Here is a 15,665-nt window from a genome sequence, read left to right as displayed (position 1 = left end):
TTGGAAAAGAGGCGCAGGGATTAAGGAGATATCCTTGCTCGCCAGTTGCACAAAGGGAGAAAGTCACTTTGAATTTCAAACCTCGACATTCTATGAACAGACACTGTCGGCAAGGCTGGCTGGCTAAAGCTACTTGATGTATGAGACACATAGGAATTTGTGACGAGCTCTCACCGACTTCCTCGATCTCATACATATATAGATATCATGTCAAAACTCAATTGACGAGAAAGCCCACAAACACTTGTGAAACGCCAAAACATGCGACCAGATTGGCTATGTAAGCCGACATTCCAAGGCTCATTCTCCGTCCCCAAGAAGCGAAACGTCTTCGAGCTCAGTCGAGCTCGAGCCACTCACCAGATCCCGCAGCCTGTCCCTTGCGGAACCTCCCTCTCCATCATCGAGGTCCATCTTGAGGAATTCCCGGGCAACAGATTCCGCCTCCTCCAGTGTCACTGTCTCGCGATCAGACAGCCTTGCACACGCGGCCCGCAAGTCCTCCCCGCGCGCCAGGAGGAGGACCAGCGCCTCTGACCTTTCGACCACGGCAGCCTCTACCCCATTCAGGGCTGCACATCTGCTGCCGAAGCTCGATGCACTCCGACGGGGCACGAGTCGGAAGAGGAAGGTGACTTGATCATCTACACTGTCGGCTTCGAGATCGACGCGGACGTCCATGTGTGCGAAAGAAAGCCTCGGTGTGTTCGGAAGAAGCTTGTTCTCAAAGATCTCGTGGAAATGCGTCGCTGCGAGGACCCTCGGCGCATTCTCGCCAAGGCCGAGGAAATGTTCAAGAAGTGCAGTCACAAGCCCAGCACCGTCCATGACATTGGTGCCCTTGCCGAACTCGTCAATTAGTATCAGGCTTCGCCGTGTTGCGAAGTTTATGGAGAAAGCAGCTTGTTTTAGATCGATGGCGAAAGCGCTCTCATTTCGCGATACGCTCTCCCTCGTGGCAATACGGGTTAGTATCCGGTCTGTCAGGCCAATACACGCCTGTTCGGCGGGCACATAGCTTCCAATGTGTGCGAGGTAGACAATCAAGGCGACCTGCTTGAGGTAGATGCTTTTTCCAGAATGGTTTGGCCCTGTCATAACCAGGATACTTGGTACCTCGCCCATGGCATCAGAGACGATCGTCTCATCCGCAGTGCCGCCACCAGAGCCTCCAAGGAGGAGCGTATCGTTGGGTATGAACGAAGGGACCACAAGCTCCTGAAGCGGATGTCTCCCGCCTTGGATCTGGATCATATTGGTCGAGGTCAATTGTGGCGCTGTCAGTTTGTATTTGTCGGCGCCGAGTGCTAGGGCGAGAAGACTGTCAAGCTCTCCGCAAAGGTCGCATGCTTCTAGCAGAGCTTCCTCGTGATCAAGAACACTGACGCTGAGCTCATGAATGATCTCGATCTCCTTGTCTACCAATGGTTGGTCAGAATAATGCTCACCATGGTCGTTGGCCAAGTGGGACTTACCAACAATCATGCAGTACAGGTCCCCATACTGCCCATCAAGCTCTCTCATGCATCGATTCTTGTAGTAGATGTTCCCCTCGCTTACGAACATACGCTCCCAGTCGTCATCATTGAGGCCCTCTCCCTCGTAGTCTCCGCGTCCGGTGTCCAGGTTGAGGCTCACAACTGTCAAGAAGCCGATCTGAGGGTAGAATATACAGTTCTTGACGTACTGTCGAGCCCATTCCGGAATCTCTTTGATCAGGCGTCCGGCGATTTCATCCAATAGATATTCAAGGCCGTCGTAATTGCGCTTGAGCTCGTCCAGCTCTGCATTCATTCCCTGGATGACACAGGTTCTCCGAGCCTCCTCGGACTGCTGGAAGTCGACAGTCCCGGCTATAAGCTCTCCAACCGAGATAAGATCACTCTGACGAATTCCATGAACGACCTGAACCCCTGAGGTCAGCCAATAAACGCAACTCAAGGCTACGAAAAACCTGCCCTCGTCGTGATAGAGAGACTTTCTGCACCTTGGAGCTTCTGCACTGCCTCTCGAAGCTCAGTAGTAAAGGCACAGAAAGCCTGCAATGATGCCCACGTGCCTCTTTCAACCGAAGCACGTCCGGATGGGAGACTGATTCCTTTCTTCAACTGCATAAGGTTGTGCTTGATATTTTTGATCTTGCGCAGTAGTTTTCCTATTCCGTCAACATTGGCCCCATTCTCAGGGCGAAGCAGAACCGAGATGCTTTTCTGACGCTCCTGAATCAGCTCCAGGTCAGTGCTCGGCCGCAAAAACATCTGCCGTAGCTGTGTCTTGCCTTGTGCCGTGTGTGCCAGCACATGGAATAGACCGTATAGAGACAAACTCTCTTTTGCCTCTGATTTGGACCTATCAGGCCCTTGATTCATGGAGTTTGGATGGTTTTCAGAGCCCAGAATTTGGAGAGACGCCAAAGTGTCAGCGTTGACAAAGAGGGAGTCTCTGAGGGTAAACATCTCAATGGAGCGGATCCGGAATGCGGAATTGGCATCTGGGTCGTTGGACAAGTATTCGGCAGCTTTTCTGCGCTGTATGTCGCCGAGAACTGCTCCTGCACAGCCGACCTTTTTCCAGTGAGCGAAACGGGAAGCGGTCGAAATGAAGAATGCCACTTACAGAGAAACGACTGTCCAGATTGATCCAGGTGGCCAACTGCATCAGCCTAGCGTGCCTGTCATCGTCCATGTCAATTCCGCCGTCAGCTTCGCCGCCGGCTACGGTGTTGAAATGCATGGTCCGGCGATGTAGAGAAGACAGGTCCAGATTGAGTAGATGGCCTTTGGCATTTTCATAGTTGAATTCGATTGAACCTAAGGTGCGCAGTATATAGGCACCATGGAATCCACCTGATCAAGTTATCAGCATGATATTGGACAGGCTTGAGTGGAAGCTTCTAGCCTTCTTCTTGGTTGCGATTCCCCTGAAAGTCTTGAGCTCCAGATTCTATGAACCAAACCAGGTTGTCTGGGCTGCGGATGGATATAAGGACAGTCGTTGGCTCGGCATGGATGAGAAGGGTCTCGACCAGGTCGATGCCGGCCAGTGGGATATCTTCTTGGAGGAAGAGCGCCTCGTCGATGGCAACATAGTAGGCACAGCCCACGGTGCCGTTGTCCTTCATATCGATGGCCATGATGACCTCGTTCACGGTGTCTGATTCATCGCTATCGGGGAAGTCGCTGGGACGAGAAACGTCGTCTCTGCCATGACCATCGGCCGGTATTGTGGAGGGCGTTGCCGACAACCGGGGAGGGAGAGACAGTCGGTCTAGTCTTGGCCGCGGGTGAGGGGGCAACGACGGCGAGGAGAAGATTGGAGGGGTGGAACGGGGCTGGATGAATCGAGGTGAGCTGGTGCGGCGGGTTGGAGTGCTGCTAGGCATGGCATGCCGCATGGAGGACGTCGAGGACGGGACAGAGGGTGTCCGCACGGCCGGAGTCGGTCGCCTCTGTGTGGATTGTGACATATTTGCATCTGAGACCCGAAACGACTGGACGGTGCACGGGTTGCAGATGGTGAACCGAGATCAGAACTCTCTGCGAATTCCCTGGGTCAGGCGGTGTCTACTTCCAAGTTTGGTGGGTAGGTGCCGACCTAGGTTACCATGGTAGGTAGGTACGTGCTAGACTTCCTGTGCTGGTCTGTTATCGTACATGTCGCCCCTTCCCTCCGGCTCGGCACAGGCATTCTCGAGATTCTCGGGGAGCCTCCAAAGGGCAGTCAGTCCTCACTCCCGAGGTCGAGTAGCCCAAATACGCCCAGATTGTGGTGCAGATTTGCAAATCCGTCAAGGCCACATCCTATCTTGCTCTGCACCCGCTGACCTTGTGGTGGCCTAGGCAGAGGGGCACGTCTTCAATAGCCCACGATGCTTGCTCCCTTGGGCTCTGACGCGAGCTATCCGCTGCCACCACAACAGGTGCACGTTTGTGTGTCCTAGTCTTTCCACCCATGCTCACAGCCCAACCAGTCATTCGTGCGTACGGTGAGCCCATGCAGGTTAAGCCAACTGAAGCCCGCCCGTCTATTGTTTGCCGCCAGCTCGCACCCACTCGGCAAACTCCTTCCTCTGCGTGCGGATGTCGACGAAGCCGGGCCTCGTCTCCAGCACACGGAAGGGATTCCCGACAAAGTCCTTCTCCACCTCGCCGTTGCTCCTCAGGAACCCTTGCTCGCCCTCGCGCTCGACCTTGCCCGCCCACACGCGCCACTGGATCGGCCTCAGGGTCGGCGTGCCAGCGACAAGCCCCAGCACCGTGACGAACAGCCCGACTATGGTCTCGATGGATATATCGATGGGTAGTGATGTGGACGCGGGCGTGGACGATAGGGCGGCGCTGGTGGCCCGGAGGGATTGCAGCGCCGAGTGCTCCTGGGCCGAGTAGCAGCTATTCGCAGGTTGCGTCAGCCAGGGACGGACTTCTCTTTTGGGTGTGCCTGGCGTGGCACCTGTGGGCAACTTACGCATGTGCTACGAGCACCAGACCAAAGGTTGTGATGGCCTTTGAAATCCAGGTCATTGTGGCAATTGCACGATTCGCCGGTCGACTCTTTGCGGTTGTGCTTGGGGACGTGGCAGGCCCAGTGTGTTGTCGGTAGGCGAGCTAGGTGGTAGGTAGGAGCTTGGGCCAAGCACAGCATCCGTACTGTGTAAGACTTGGGCTGGGCTCAGCGGGTATGCAATTACCGAGGAGGCAGAGACCACAGGTCGACTATCACGTTGACCTCGCAGCCACCAGTGATCCGGCCAATCTTCTCTTCCACTCACACTCATCACTCCCTCTCGACTCAGCCTGTATTCAGATCTATATCACATAGGTACTCAAACACGTTGCGCTACGCAATTCATTTCAGACATCGTTTCACCACACTCGCTGCAATGGCTTGACGCGTTACTCATTGCAAGGGCCGTGTCTGCACTCACAAGACAATCGCATTGTGTTCGAGTCCACCCACGCTCATTGATTGATTGCACTTGCGATAAGAGCCACCACCCCGAGGGCGACTGGCAACCGGCTCATCAGGGCGGCGACCACGAAGGACCCTTTGCATTTTTGCATCACGTATCATGTTATCAGGTTCTCATTTCAGTCTTGGACCCATTTAAGTTAGCAAGATATCAATTTGCACGCATGTAAGCCGCCAACACCCTGCCTTGCCTGAACCCCTGACTGAAACCTCCCTCTTCCTTCCCTAGTGTCCACACGAAGGCAGCCATGGCTTCCTTCCAACCCCCATCAATCCAACAACGCCCCAAGCATCGAATGTGCAGGTTGGGCATCAATTTACAAGCCACGTTCAGAAAGCCAAATATGTCCACTGTAATGGACCCTCAGTCCTGCGCGCTGTATGGCTCCGACTGCGCATTGTATGGCTCGGACAGCGAAGGGTCCAGAGACCCCGCCCAGTTCACGTCAAACTGACTGTCAGACTGCGCCTCAGACACTGGCTGGATGTGCCAGTCATCGGTGCTCGTCGATGTCAACAGGTCACGCAACTGTCCCTCCAGCTGCCCGTCGTAGTTTGCAGGTGTGGGCCCCATGCCGAACCCCTCGCTCGTCACCGGGCCACCCTGGCTCTCCATGAAGCTTTCTATCGAGTTTGGCTGCAGGAGAAGCGGGTTGTTCTGGTCGAACCCGCCGTCGCCCGCGTTCTGATACAGCAGGTTGAACTGCTCCTGGTCGAATGGGTTTTCGAATTGGCTGTACTGGACATTGCTGAACAACTGGTCGGCGTGCCCCTTCTGCTCCATTGGCTGTTGTGGCTGCGAACCCGTCCCGTACTGATCCATCATGGCCTGCTGTGGCGAGTGGTATGGATTTCCTGGTGCAGCTGCCTTGTGGAACGCGACATCCTCCACCCCGAAGCCCCTCAGTTGGGAGTGTCGGGACGGCATGGCCTGCGACGCCAAGTAATGTGTCGGTTGCTGCATGGATATGTGGTTGTATGGCGCCGGCATGGGCTTGTTTGGGTTGCTCCACTCATACGCCGACATTTGCATCTGTCCGCGCCCCGTCACCATCATCCCAGGCTGTTGCGGCGAGTACTGCGTGTAGTACGGAACCTGTTGTCCGTACACGTGGTCCGCCTCCGGGACAGGCGTTGTCCGATTCGAACGCGGCCTCTTGATCACCCGACCTGTCTCGTGGTCATAATCCTCGAGAGGCAGCTCGTCCTCTCCCTCCTCTTCCTCCATCTTACGCTTCAGGTCCTTTGGCTTCTTCGGCGCAAATTTGTACTCCGGCCACGTCTTCGCGTGATTCTCGCGCTCGATCCTGGCCCACTCGGTGAACTGATTCCGTATCTGTTCGGGCTCCAGTGGCCAGCTGTCACCGCAGACCTGCGATACCAGTTGATGGTTGTTCTGTGTGCAGTGTTCTTTGGTCCGGCCCTGGTATGCTTTTCGGTACAACATGAAAGCATTCATGGGACGCTTGATCTTGCCTGGAGTCTTGCTTGTTTCGACCTCGTGCTTTCGTTCGGCTTCCGACCGGTTCACATACGCCTCGATATCGATCATGGGCACACTCAGGTGTTTCGTTGACTCGCTGAGCGGCGTGGTGATCTTGGGTGTCTTCCTGGCCGCCTTAGCGCGCGCCTTCTTGGTCGGCGGTCTATCTGAACGACTTTTGGACGCGATCGGGCGCATGCTGGACGATCTGGGTACGGCTCCATTTCGCAGGCTTATCACGTCCGACCTTTGTGATGGAGAGGATGCTGGGGTTGTGTATCCCGGTTGTACCTGACTCCTGTTAATCACTGCGCGCATGCGACGCGCCCGCTCCTTTTGCTTACCGACTCCTCGGGCAGCGATGGATATGCACTTGCGTCATGTCCATACGTGTGCTGGAAGAACTGCGGATTGTACGTCCCCTGAGGAGCGTATTGATGCACACCGAGTTGTTCAAGGTGGGGACTCATCCCCGCTTGTGGCCCTGGGGTTGAGAGCCTCGACGGTGGATAAGAGGAGTCGGGGACGCTTGCGGGTTCTGCTGAATCTTGCTCTCGTGGAACTTCTTCGGAGTTGTTGTGTTGTACCAATTCACAGAATCCGTGTGGAAGTTGGTCATCCACCGAATTGGGGGAGAGGGGCATGGTCCCCATCGCGTCGGGTGATTTCTCAGATTGGATCATATTGGCGGCAGCTGCAGTGGCTGAGGCTGATCCCAGTTCTTCTTAAGAGGAATGAATGGCCTGGCAGGCCTGAGAGCCTTAGGCTGCGAGACCGGGGATTTGGGACACTGCAAGGTAGGGGAAAGGGGTTCGGACCGGTGTCCAAGGCTGGTTGACAGTGGCCTGCTTGCACGCTTGCCTTCTGGACCCCCTCTCCTCTCACCTCCCTGGAAGGATTGAGACGACGCGAGCCTTGGTTGATAAACCTGTTGAAAGCTCGGTCCAAGTTCAGGCTGACGGGCCTGGAGAGTGCTCAGACCCGAAGGCACTGGGTAGGGCTTGGTGGCAGGGGGGGGCAAATTCTTAAACAGTCCGAGACGCCAGGCCTTCTGGAAGCTCTCTACTGACTGACTTGTCTGATTCCTGGGTTTTGTGGCAAGTGCTGCAGCAGGGTGTATTTGCTACGCTATCCTAGTGGATCCTCTTCTGTGTCCTGTGTGCGGCTGAGAAATGGTCAGGAGTTGGTTTGTCTCTTGCCGACGACTGGCAGCATGGAAGGCAGAAGCAGCAGATGCGGTGACAGCAGCAGCATGCGGCTTCAAATGTTTGGTACGAACCTGTTGCAACGAGCCGGGTGGCAGGGGTATACCGCCCTTGGTCTGACGATGAGGTCGGCAGAACAAGATTCGCTCCGCAAGGACAGCGGATGCTCCCTCCTACAAGCCTGTCCTAGTAGACGTGTGCTGCCTTGGCTATGTCCCGCAAGGCTGGCGGGTTATTTTTGGTTCTTTGTTCGTCCTTTGCGAAATCCGGACATGGGACACAGCCAGGGTGTTCTGGCAAGAGGCAAAGGGCACTCCGTGTTGCCTTTGTTGGGCAATCCTTTTGGAAGAAAGGAACTTTCCAATTGGGAAAGAGGGGGGTTTGGCAAGATTATGAGGGAACCTGTGTATGTATATTCACTCGGTTTGAATCGCCTCCGGTGGGCGGGACGTTTGGAAGGCCATGTGCTGGTAGCGGTGCTGCCGATTACCGCATTCGGCCGGGCTCTAGCTCTTTGCCCACGGACACATCCTGCTAACGGGCACCCAGGGCGCGCACACCACGCCAAAAGAGCTGGGGTCGACGGCCCTCAGCGGCAGACTTTGTACTTTTGACCGTCTGCGGGCTGACAGCTGGGAAATCCCCATCACTGGAGCTCACATGTGCGGACGAGATTCCGTCCTGTCACGATGCAATTGGCAAAGAGCTTTCCTCCTCAGCAGTCTAGGCCAGGGGCGCCTCCAACGAGCCGCGCCACTCGCCTCGTCGGCTGGGGGGACCAACTCGGCGTGTAGCACCTGGACGGCCCAACTGGTCTGGAGTGAAGGGCGTTGGGTCGCCTGCAAACAACACACGGTCAACTGGTTCCAGTTTGTACTTGGGCTGCAAGTTCGGGCATGGGCATGGGCATGAGCATGAGCATGTGCTTGGGCGCGGGCGTGGGCATGGGCATGGGCATGGGCATGGGCAACACTGCTGCTCGCTCCACCTGTTCGCGCGCCCAGCCGTGAGACCCCCCCGAGGCAAGCTTCGGTTATTGGATCAACTGATCCGATTCCCCGTCGCCTAGACCAGGTGATGGAGGGGATTAGGGGGGTGGGAAAGACTCGAGTTGGTCCTTGGGGCACGGGTGTAACCACCTGAGCAGGCTCGTTGCCATTCTATCCTTTCCATTCCAGGTCAGGTTCAACTCGCGTCAGCACCAACAGAGCCGGGCATCCGCCGCTGGAGACGAGAGGAGCCAGGCATAGCGGTACCTGAACAGCGTGCCTGGCTGCAAGATGGTACCTGAGACACCCGCAGCTTGCCTCATGCTCGCTGTTGTCTGTTGGAATGAGCCACCGTGTGGCACTGGTTGGTTGCCGGAAGCGTCCCTGGGCCGTGATTGGCCGCACAGGCGAGCCTCTCCCGCATTCCTTTGAGATCAGGGGGCAGTGAGCTAGTTGCAACGGCCTGGTAATCCTAAATGCGGTCCGGGGGTGCGCCGTCGCTTTCCTCCCATCCGATCCACCGTTCCGCCGCGACATCCGCCTTATCGCCCTCTTGGCAGCTCAATCTCTCTGCCGTCCCGAACAGTCGAGCGGCACAAGGCTGTCAAGTGTCAGGCTAGGCCGCACAGGCTGCTGTGCTATGGTGGTTTGGGAAGCTGTTTCGCAGATGCGTCCCCTCATGGAGCGGTGTTCGTTCAGCTGCAAGCTGCGGCCTGGACCTGCAGATGGCCACTGTTGTGCTGGACCAGACAGCTGCATCCCTGCACGCCTTAACGGGTGGCTGCATTAGCGCCGGTCTGTTTGAACAGCAGTCGCACAGGACGGAGGAGGAGCAGGAGTCTAGTGGCGGGGAGGAAAGTGGGAGGAGACTGACCTGATTGATTCATCATGCTCGGGCAGGCTGGACGGGGTTGCTCGCACTCGCCCGGGAGCCGCCGATGCGGACGGTAGGGCAGGTAAGGCGAGGTAAGTTGCTCATCATGGCGTTGGCTGAGTCCATCGCCATCTTTGCTTCAGTCCAAGCTTGGGCTAGGCAGGAGAACGGATTGGCCCAAGTCCCCTGCAGGCGATGTGCGGGTCTCTCCCTCTCCTCTGGCTGTGCTTGGAATGCACCGCTGCTGCTGCTAGTCGCAGAAATGCCGGTGTGGTGGTGGTCCTACGTTTCTCGCGATGCCCCAGACGGGCCTCACAGTTGATTGCCCTGCACCTTTATACATGCGTGCTTTGCTTTCATCTCAGGATAAAGAGGCCTTCAAAGGATGCGCTCTGGGTCACAGAACAACGTCGATCGTGTCAAGCGAGTCGAGCGTCAAAGGCTCTCGCACAACCTCCTCCATCACCGCCGTCACTAGCCAATATCAAAGGCCCCTAACGAGCAGACGATCAAAGATTCTCGAGATGGGCCGCGAGATGGCTCTGGGGCTATCTCTGTTGCCAAAGAAATCTATGATCATTTCTCGACCACGCCGCACCAATATGTCCGTTTCTTCGTCTCCCGTTGCTTGCCGTATACGTACCCTCTGTCCCCGTCGGCTGGACAAGACATAGCCGCCTCAACCGCTTGTCTAGCTATCTTGTTGTCTCACAACCAACCCGATGTGGTTCCACACACACCTCGAGACCAACCCCCGGGGCATCCAACCCACCACAAACGCATCACCATGACCATCACGCTCTAACCAACAAAACGTGGGCCAAAAGTGTCTCTCTTCTTGCTTCCATACTCCCATCCCCTGTCCGCTCGTGCCTGTGTCTCTTCCCCAGGCGTTCGCCGCACATGTCCGCGTTCCCAGCTGTCTCAGCTCAGTCTCCAGCCTCCTTCCTATGCGCTCTGACCAACGGTTCGTACCACGCGGGGCGTGTGTCCATACGGCTAGTGAGATGCTCTCCGACGAGTCACATAGCGTGTGGGTCTGGAATGGCCTCTCTCTGGATGAGTCGGGCCTGGCGTCCTCTGCCTGACCTACGGGTCCAAGCACTTGCTCATGGGGTGGGAGCACTTTCCCTCCTCTGCCCACCCCCGCCAACCTCTTTTCGTCAGCTGTCGGCCACGGCCCGTGAGCCTTGTATTTAGTCTCCTTCCTATGGTCCCCCACCCCCCGTGCCCCAGCTGGCCGTCGTTGATCGGGCCTCGCACCCGAGTCAGACCGCGAGACTGTCTGTCCTTGTTGAGTCGACTCGCGATGTCATGCAATGTCCCTTCTGGGGCATATAACTCGTATCTAGCTATCTCTTCATCAAGTTACCAACCAGGCGATCAGGCCCGTTCGCAACGTCAGGCCCGAAAATAAAACCTGACATTGCTTGCTTGCTTGCCGCCCGGGATGGACAGGCTTGAGCTTGACACTACAAAAGAACAGGGTTCATCTGGTCATCAGATCAGAATCGCATCACATGGGAACCCTGGGCGGGAGGAGAGACGGAAACTTTTGAGATGGTGGGACCCTCCCACAGGGGTTATCTATCTGATTTGCAGATTGCCATCTTTTTTTTTTTTCACTTTCACGATCGATGACAGGAAAGGTGGCGCTCTCGGGCGCTGATGCCAGTTGATTCTAGACGCCGTGTGCGGCGGCGCCTCTCTTTTCTTTTTTCCTTTTTTTTTATTATGACAGTCGGTGACAGCGAGCAGCAGGAGAATGATGACAGCCCGAAAGTAGTCGGTGAGAGCTGTCACCTGACGGGACGAGTTTCATCTGTCACCTCTTTGTTCCTGTGTTGTGTGTATCTGAGATGAGAGGGATGAGATGTGTCGCAGGGTGATTGATGGTGGACGAGCAGGGTCTCCCACGTGCCTTTGCGTCATTCGTTCAATGTCCGCCTCACCAATGTATAGGGGATTGTGTGATTTGAGGCGGAACGGGCAGACAGAGGAACCAAGTCCGGGAAGCGCCTGAGCCGAGATCCTCGATATCTTGGAGTCGTTTGATTTGTAAGCGTGAGGTTGGTGAGAGGGGAACGAACGGTTGAGGCCAGGTCGTGGTGGATCGACGAGGCTGTTTCCCATGGCGCCGGGTGACCAACCTAGCCCTCTCTCGTGCGGTGTGGCTGGCCGCCACCGATCACTATATGGAGATTGCCGTCTAGATCCCGGCCCGGGGCTCGGTGTGGTGGCTTGGGGGTTTGCGATGGCTGAGGACCGCCGAATCGAGCGGTTGACTAGTAAGCTGATGTCCAGGCTGGGATGGACTACGGCCGAGCTTTGAGGCGGCGCCTTGGCATTGTTGCCGATATTGTGCAAGTCTCATCACGAAGCTTTTGCGATGGGAGCTTGTTGTTCTGCTCCGTCCTTGCTCTCATCGCGCGCACGCGTGTCGACGACACTTCATACGTGCAGCCGTACACGGTCACGAGCGCATTCCGAGGTGGGCAAAACCTGCGAGGCGCTTTTGGGGGCGCACAGAGAAGAAAATACAAGTAGTAGATCTTCGGTTGCTGAGCATGGAGAGCTGAGATTGCTAAACTTGGCACCGTCATCCGGATGAATATCATGCTTGCTTGATTTGTTTATGAGATGCTGGACTACCGTCTAAATCTAAGCTCGTGATGTGTTCATGACCTCTATACTGGTATCTTTCCTGAACCAATCATGACTTGTCCGAAATCTCGGCCCCGATATGCTCCTGCTCTGCGCCAGGGACCACCAATTCCAGGCTTTTCACGAGCGCCATCTCATCTCCAGGCGCACCGAGCTATCCAATTCTCACTGGTCACTTGCTACATGTAATCCCATCTAGAGGGAACGAGGCAGGCAAGTGGCCCCTTCATCTGTGCCAATTCATCGACCCAGCTGGTAACAGGCTTGCTAATCTCTCGTTTGAATTCCTGGGTAAATACGCGGCAGAGCTTCGAAGCTAGCGTGTGGCACACAACAGCCACCAAGAATCACGAAGCCCCCGTGCCATGCTGCGACACGGGGCGAGAACGCTCACCATCATGCTTGACAGGAGGCGTCAAATCCACCTGCTGGGGCGAGGGTGACAGCGATTCGACGGGTGGCAGCCGAGCATTTGCCGGGCTGGACTTGACGGCCGACAGGGATGGGGAGTTCTTTGTAGGAGACAGTCCGCCGCGGGAGGGCGGAAGGGGATCACTGTCCTCTGGGCGACTGGGGCTCAGCCGTGGCGTTGTCATTGATGTTGGTGAGGACAACACCTGATCCAGGACTTTTGAGTTGCTCGCGGAGCTCAGTGGAGTCTGTGACGGCTTTTGTGGGGAAGCAGTTAAGAGCTCCTTTGTTCCCTTGGAAGGCGTCCCGGAACTAGGCACGGCACCGTTTGCGGTCGGATGTAGGACCGGGCGATCGCCAAGTGATAGGTCCGTGTCTAGCTCTTTCTGGGCCGCTGGGCTGGATGAGTTGAAAATGCTGCCATAAGCACGAGACTTGTTGGGTGACTGGTCTGGAGGCAGTAGACTTGGGTGTGGTGAGGAAAAGGGGTTGTGCGCCACCCCGTTGAGCGACAACTTCCGCGCAGGCAACGCCCACGGCGGCTGAGGAAGCGCAGTTGAAGACGTCTGTGCGGCAGTAGCGCTGTCGGCTGGAGGCGAAGAGTGCTTCTGTGGAGATGGCTCTGGAGGTTTCGCGATGGTAGAAGCGCTGGCGGAAGGCAGCGACACCCCATTCAGCTGTGCTCCACCGGTGTGTGGAGATTGCTTCGACCTGACGTCGGTGTGAGGGTTCGAGTTCATGCCCGGTATCTGCGGCAGCGGAATTGGCGTCGTAGAAATGAGTTTGGCGCCGGGCGTTGAGGTAGTCGAGGACGGCTCCTTAGTCTTGACCTTGATCTTTTGCGGGTGCTTCTGCTGTTGTTGCTTCTCCTTCCTCTCTCGCTCGGTTTGCTGGCAGTGGCTGCAGATGAAGTGGAAATCGTCTCGCTCTGCTTCCTCCTCAGCAATGCCGAGACACTTACTATGCAGCCAGACATTGCATCGCTCGCAGGCAACCGAGTGCTCGCCATCATCGACCTGCCCATGCAGGCCACAGACGCAGTCGAAGGTCCACTCCTCCTCCTCCTCTTCCAACTCCTTGAGTGCCTGCTTATTTTTCTCGATTTCCGCCTTCAGGCGACGCTCAGACAGGCGTCCGGCTTCAGGACCCTTGCTTCCCTCTGAGAGCTGAGCCAGCTCTTCCTCGTGCTGGATGCGTCGGGCCTCGCGGTCACGAACCCGCTGCTCTCTGGACATCATCCGATGGCCACGCTCCTTCTCCATCTTGATCCTCTCCTCTTCAGCCTTGCGGGCAGCCGCCTCCTCCGCCTGGCGCTTCTCGCGCTCTTCGCGCTCAACCTCTTCATGTCTGCGCTGCTCGGCCTTGCCGGCCAGGCGACTTGATCTCTTCGCGTGAGCCATCTTCTGCAGGCTCAGGAGCTCCTTTTCTCGCTGTATCATCTTGCGCTTCCGAGACTCTTCTTGCTTCTCAAGTATGGGCACGAGGTGTCCCTCGATCTGCTCCCGCAAGATCCTCTCATTGGGGTCCTTCGTCTTTTTGAACGGCTCGATACATCTGCGAACCTCGTCAAGGGTGATGGCGATGCACTCCCACGTAGCCCCGCCCATGGGATCTTCGTCGACGTGATCATTCTGTTCGTTGATTTCGGAAACGCTGGCCGTGTCGTCGTCGCCGTTGTTGCTTGTGTCATCTGCAGAAGCCACAAGACGTCTGCGCTTGGCGGCGCGGGCTGCTGCTCTGGCCTTCTGGGAGTTTTTCTTGGGAGGAGCCGCAGGGGGGGCAGCGGCCGTGAGACGGTACATTCGGTTGTCGTCCAACACGTAGTATTCGCGATCTTTGCGGTCCCATCCGTACGGCTCGATTCTCTGCGATCACGTCAGCTCCAGCGCAAATTCGATAGCTGACAATGGTAAGGGACCAACCCAGCCAGTCTGGTCATCGACTCGTTGCTCGTCCATGTTGGGTCGAATAGTCTCGGGTTTCATCATAATGAGCTGTGTCATTTGCCATAGCGTGCGAAGCTGCATGTATTGCCTAGGTCAGTTTGCGCCGAAGGCCGGAGAGTGGTGGGACTAAGACGGACTTTCTTGAATAGATCGAAGTCTGCAAATTTTTTGGTGACCTCTCCTTCTCCGAAAGGGTTCTTCTTGTTTGGCATTTTTGCAGCGAATTGTCGTCGTGTATATTCGTCAAAGAGCTCGTGTCTGGCCGAGGTTAGCGCAGGCTAGGGAGCCGATGCGATCGGTTAACATACGTCAGCCCGCGGTGCGACGAGAGGTGCTTCAGCATGGAGAGGCCAATATCTTGCAGGGCCATCGAGCCGGGCTTCAGACATTCGGTCTCGAGATCCTGTGGCCCTGGTAATCAGCATCACACAGCCGGGGCAGCATAGCTAGGATCTGGAGGCCACAAGAGGCGCGCACCTCGATGTCGAGATTGTCGTCGATCTTGACCACCTTGCCGAATATGCAGATCCATTGGTACAGGTTTGCGAAGTAGAACGAGTTTCTGAGCTGGTGTATCAAGGATTCCTCCTGGGTCTCGTGCGGAGACGCGATGTTTGCCTCGCGCAGGTTGCGCTTTCTCGAGCTCATTGTGGGCAAAACGTTGCTGGTGAGGGCGGTGCAGGCGACAACAAACGCGCTTATGGCTGACAAGGGATGAGGGGCAACAAGATCGAAATGCCGCCAGTAACTGTCATCACAGTTGTCGGTCGTATCGCGGTTGGTGGGTGACGCTGGCTTGGAAACGGAAGTGAGCTCGGGCAGCCCGAGAAACGTGCGGCAGGGAGGTTGTCTGGATGGGCGACGATGATGCAAATGAACAGTGCACGCGGTCCAGAAGACGCGACCGCTGCCACTTTTCTGGCCGGGCCTTGAGTGGTCCCTCGTTAGCCCCTGTCAGCCGGGCGCGGTGCGAGAGCCTCAGGGTTAGGCGTTTCCGTGTCTCCGATCCCTGGTCCCTAGCCCCAAACGCGTTATGCGCAAGCGCCTGATGTGTTCAGAGCTGTCAAACACGAGACTGGGACGCGACCTTGGGTGTTGATAGCTCTTAGCAGGTGGCACAACAGC

At 56.5% G+C, this 15,665-nt stretch overlaps 4 protein-coding genes across 4 annotated transcripts; all 4 read right to left on the bottom strand.

The window, feature by feature from the left end:
- Positions 1 to 50: 50 nt before the first annotated feature.
- On the bottom strand, positions 51 to 3,466 carry KVR01_005211 (MutS family protein MSH5; the record flags this gene model as incomplete). The annotated part of the gene is made up of 5 exons (XM_044795003.1): positions 51 to 1,418; positions 1,476 to 1,905; positions 1,959 to 2,564; positions 2,617 to 2,846; positions 2,899 to 3,466. 5 exons carry the CDS (start codon positions 3,464 to 3,466, stop codon positions 301 to 303), a joined length of 2,952 nt encoding a protein of 983 aa, XP_044645656.1. The 3' UTR covers positions 51 to 300.
- A 558-nt stretch (positions 3,467 to 4,024) lies between these two features.
- KVR01_005601 (uncharacterized protein) lies at positions 4,025 to 4,520 on the bottom strand (the record flags this gene model as incomplete). The annotated part of the gene is made up of 2 exons (XM_044791140.1): positions 4,025 to 4,388; positions 4,465 to 4,520. 2 exons carry the CDS (start codon positions 4,518 to 4,520, stop codon positions 4,025 to 4,027), a joined length of 420 nt encoding a protein of 139 aa, XP_044646046.1.
- An 812-nt stretch (positions 4,521 to 5,332) lies between these two features.
- KVR01_005680 (uncharacterized protein) lies at positions 5,333 to 7,134 on the bottom strand (the record flags this gene model as incomplete). The annotated part of the gene is made up of 2 exons (XM_044787606.1): positions 5,333 to 6,742; positions 6,775 to 7,134. The coding sequence occupies 2 exons, from the start codon at positions 7,132 to 7,134 to the stop codon at positions 5,333 to 5,335; spliced, it is 1,770 nt and encodes a 589-aa protein (XP_044646125.1).
- A 1,307-nt stretch (positions 7,135 to 8,441) lies between these two features.
- KVR01_005088 (uncharacterized protein) lies at positions 8,442 to 15,585 on the bottom strand. Its single transcript, XM_044782663.1, has 5 exons — positions 15,018 to 15,585; positions 14,849 to 14,943; positions 14,678 to 14,798; positions 14,517 to 14,615; positions 8,442 to 14,459 (listed from the first exon to the last, which is right to left on the bottom strand). Exons 1-5 carry the CDS (start codon positions 15,186 to 15,188, stop codon positions 12,531 to 12,533), a joined length of 2,415 nt encoding a protein of 804 aa, XP_044645533.1. The 5' UTR covers positions 15,189 to 15,585; the 3' UTR covers positions 8,442 to 12,530.
- Between the last annotated feature and the right edge of the window lie 80 nt (positions 15,586 to 15,665).

This window comes from Diaporthe batatas (assembly GCF_019321695.1).
Source record: "Diaporthe batatas strain CRI 302-4 chromosome Unknown Contig00005, whole genome shotgun sequence".
NCBI classification, from domain to species: Eukaryota; Fungi; Ascomycota; class Sordariomycetes; order Diaporthales; family Diaporthaceae; genus Diaporthe; species Diaporthe batatas.
Note: the sequence above shows the minus strand (reverse complement) of the source record. Positions and strands in the feature narration are given on the sequence as shown.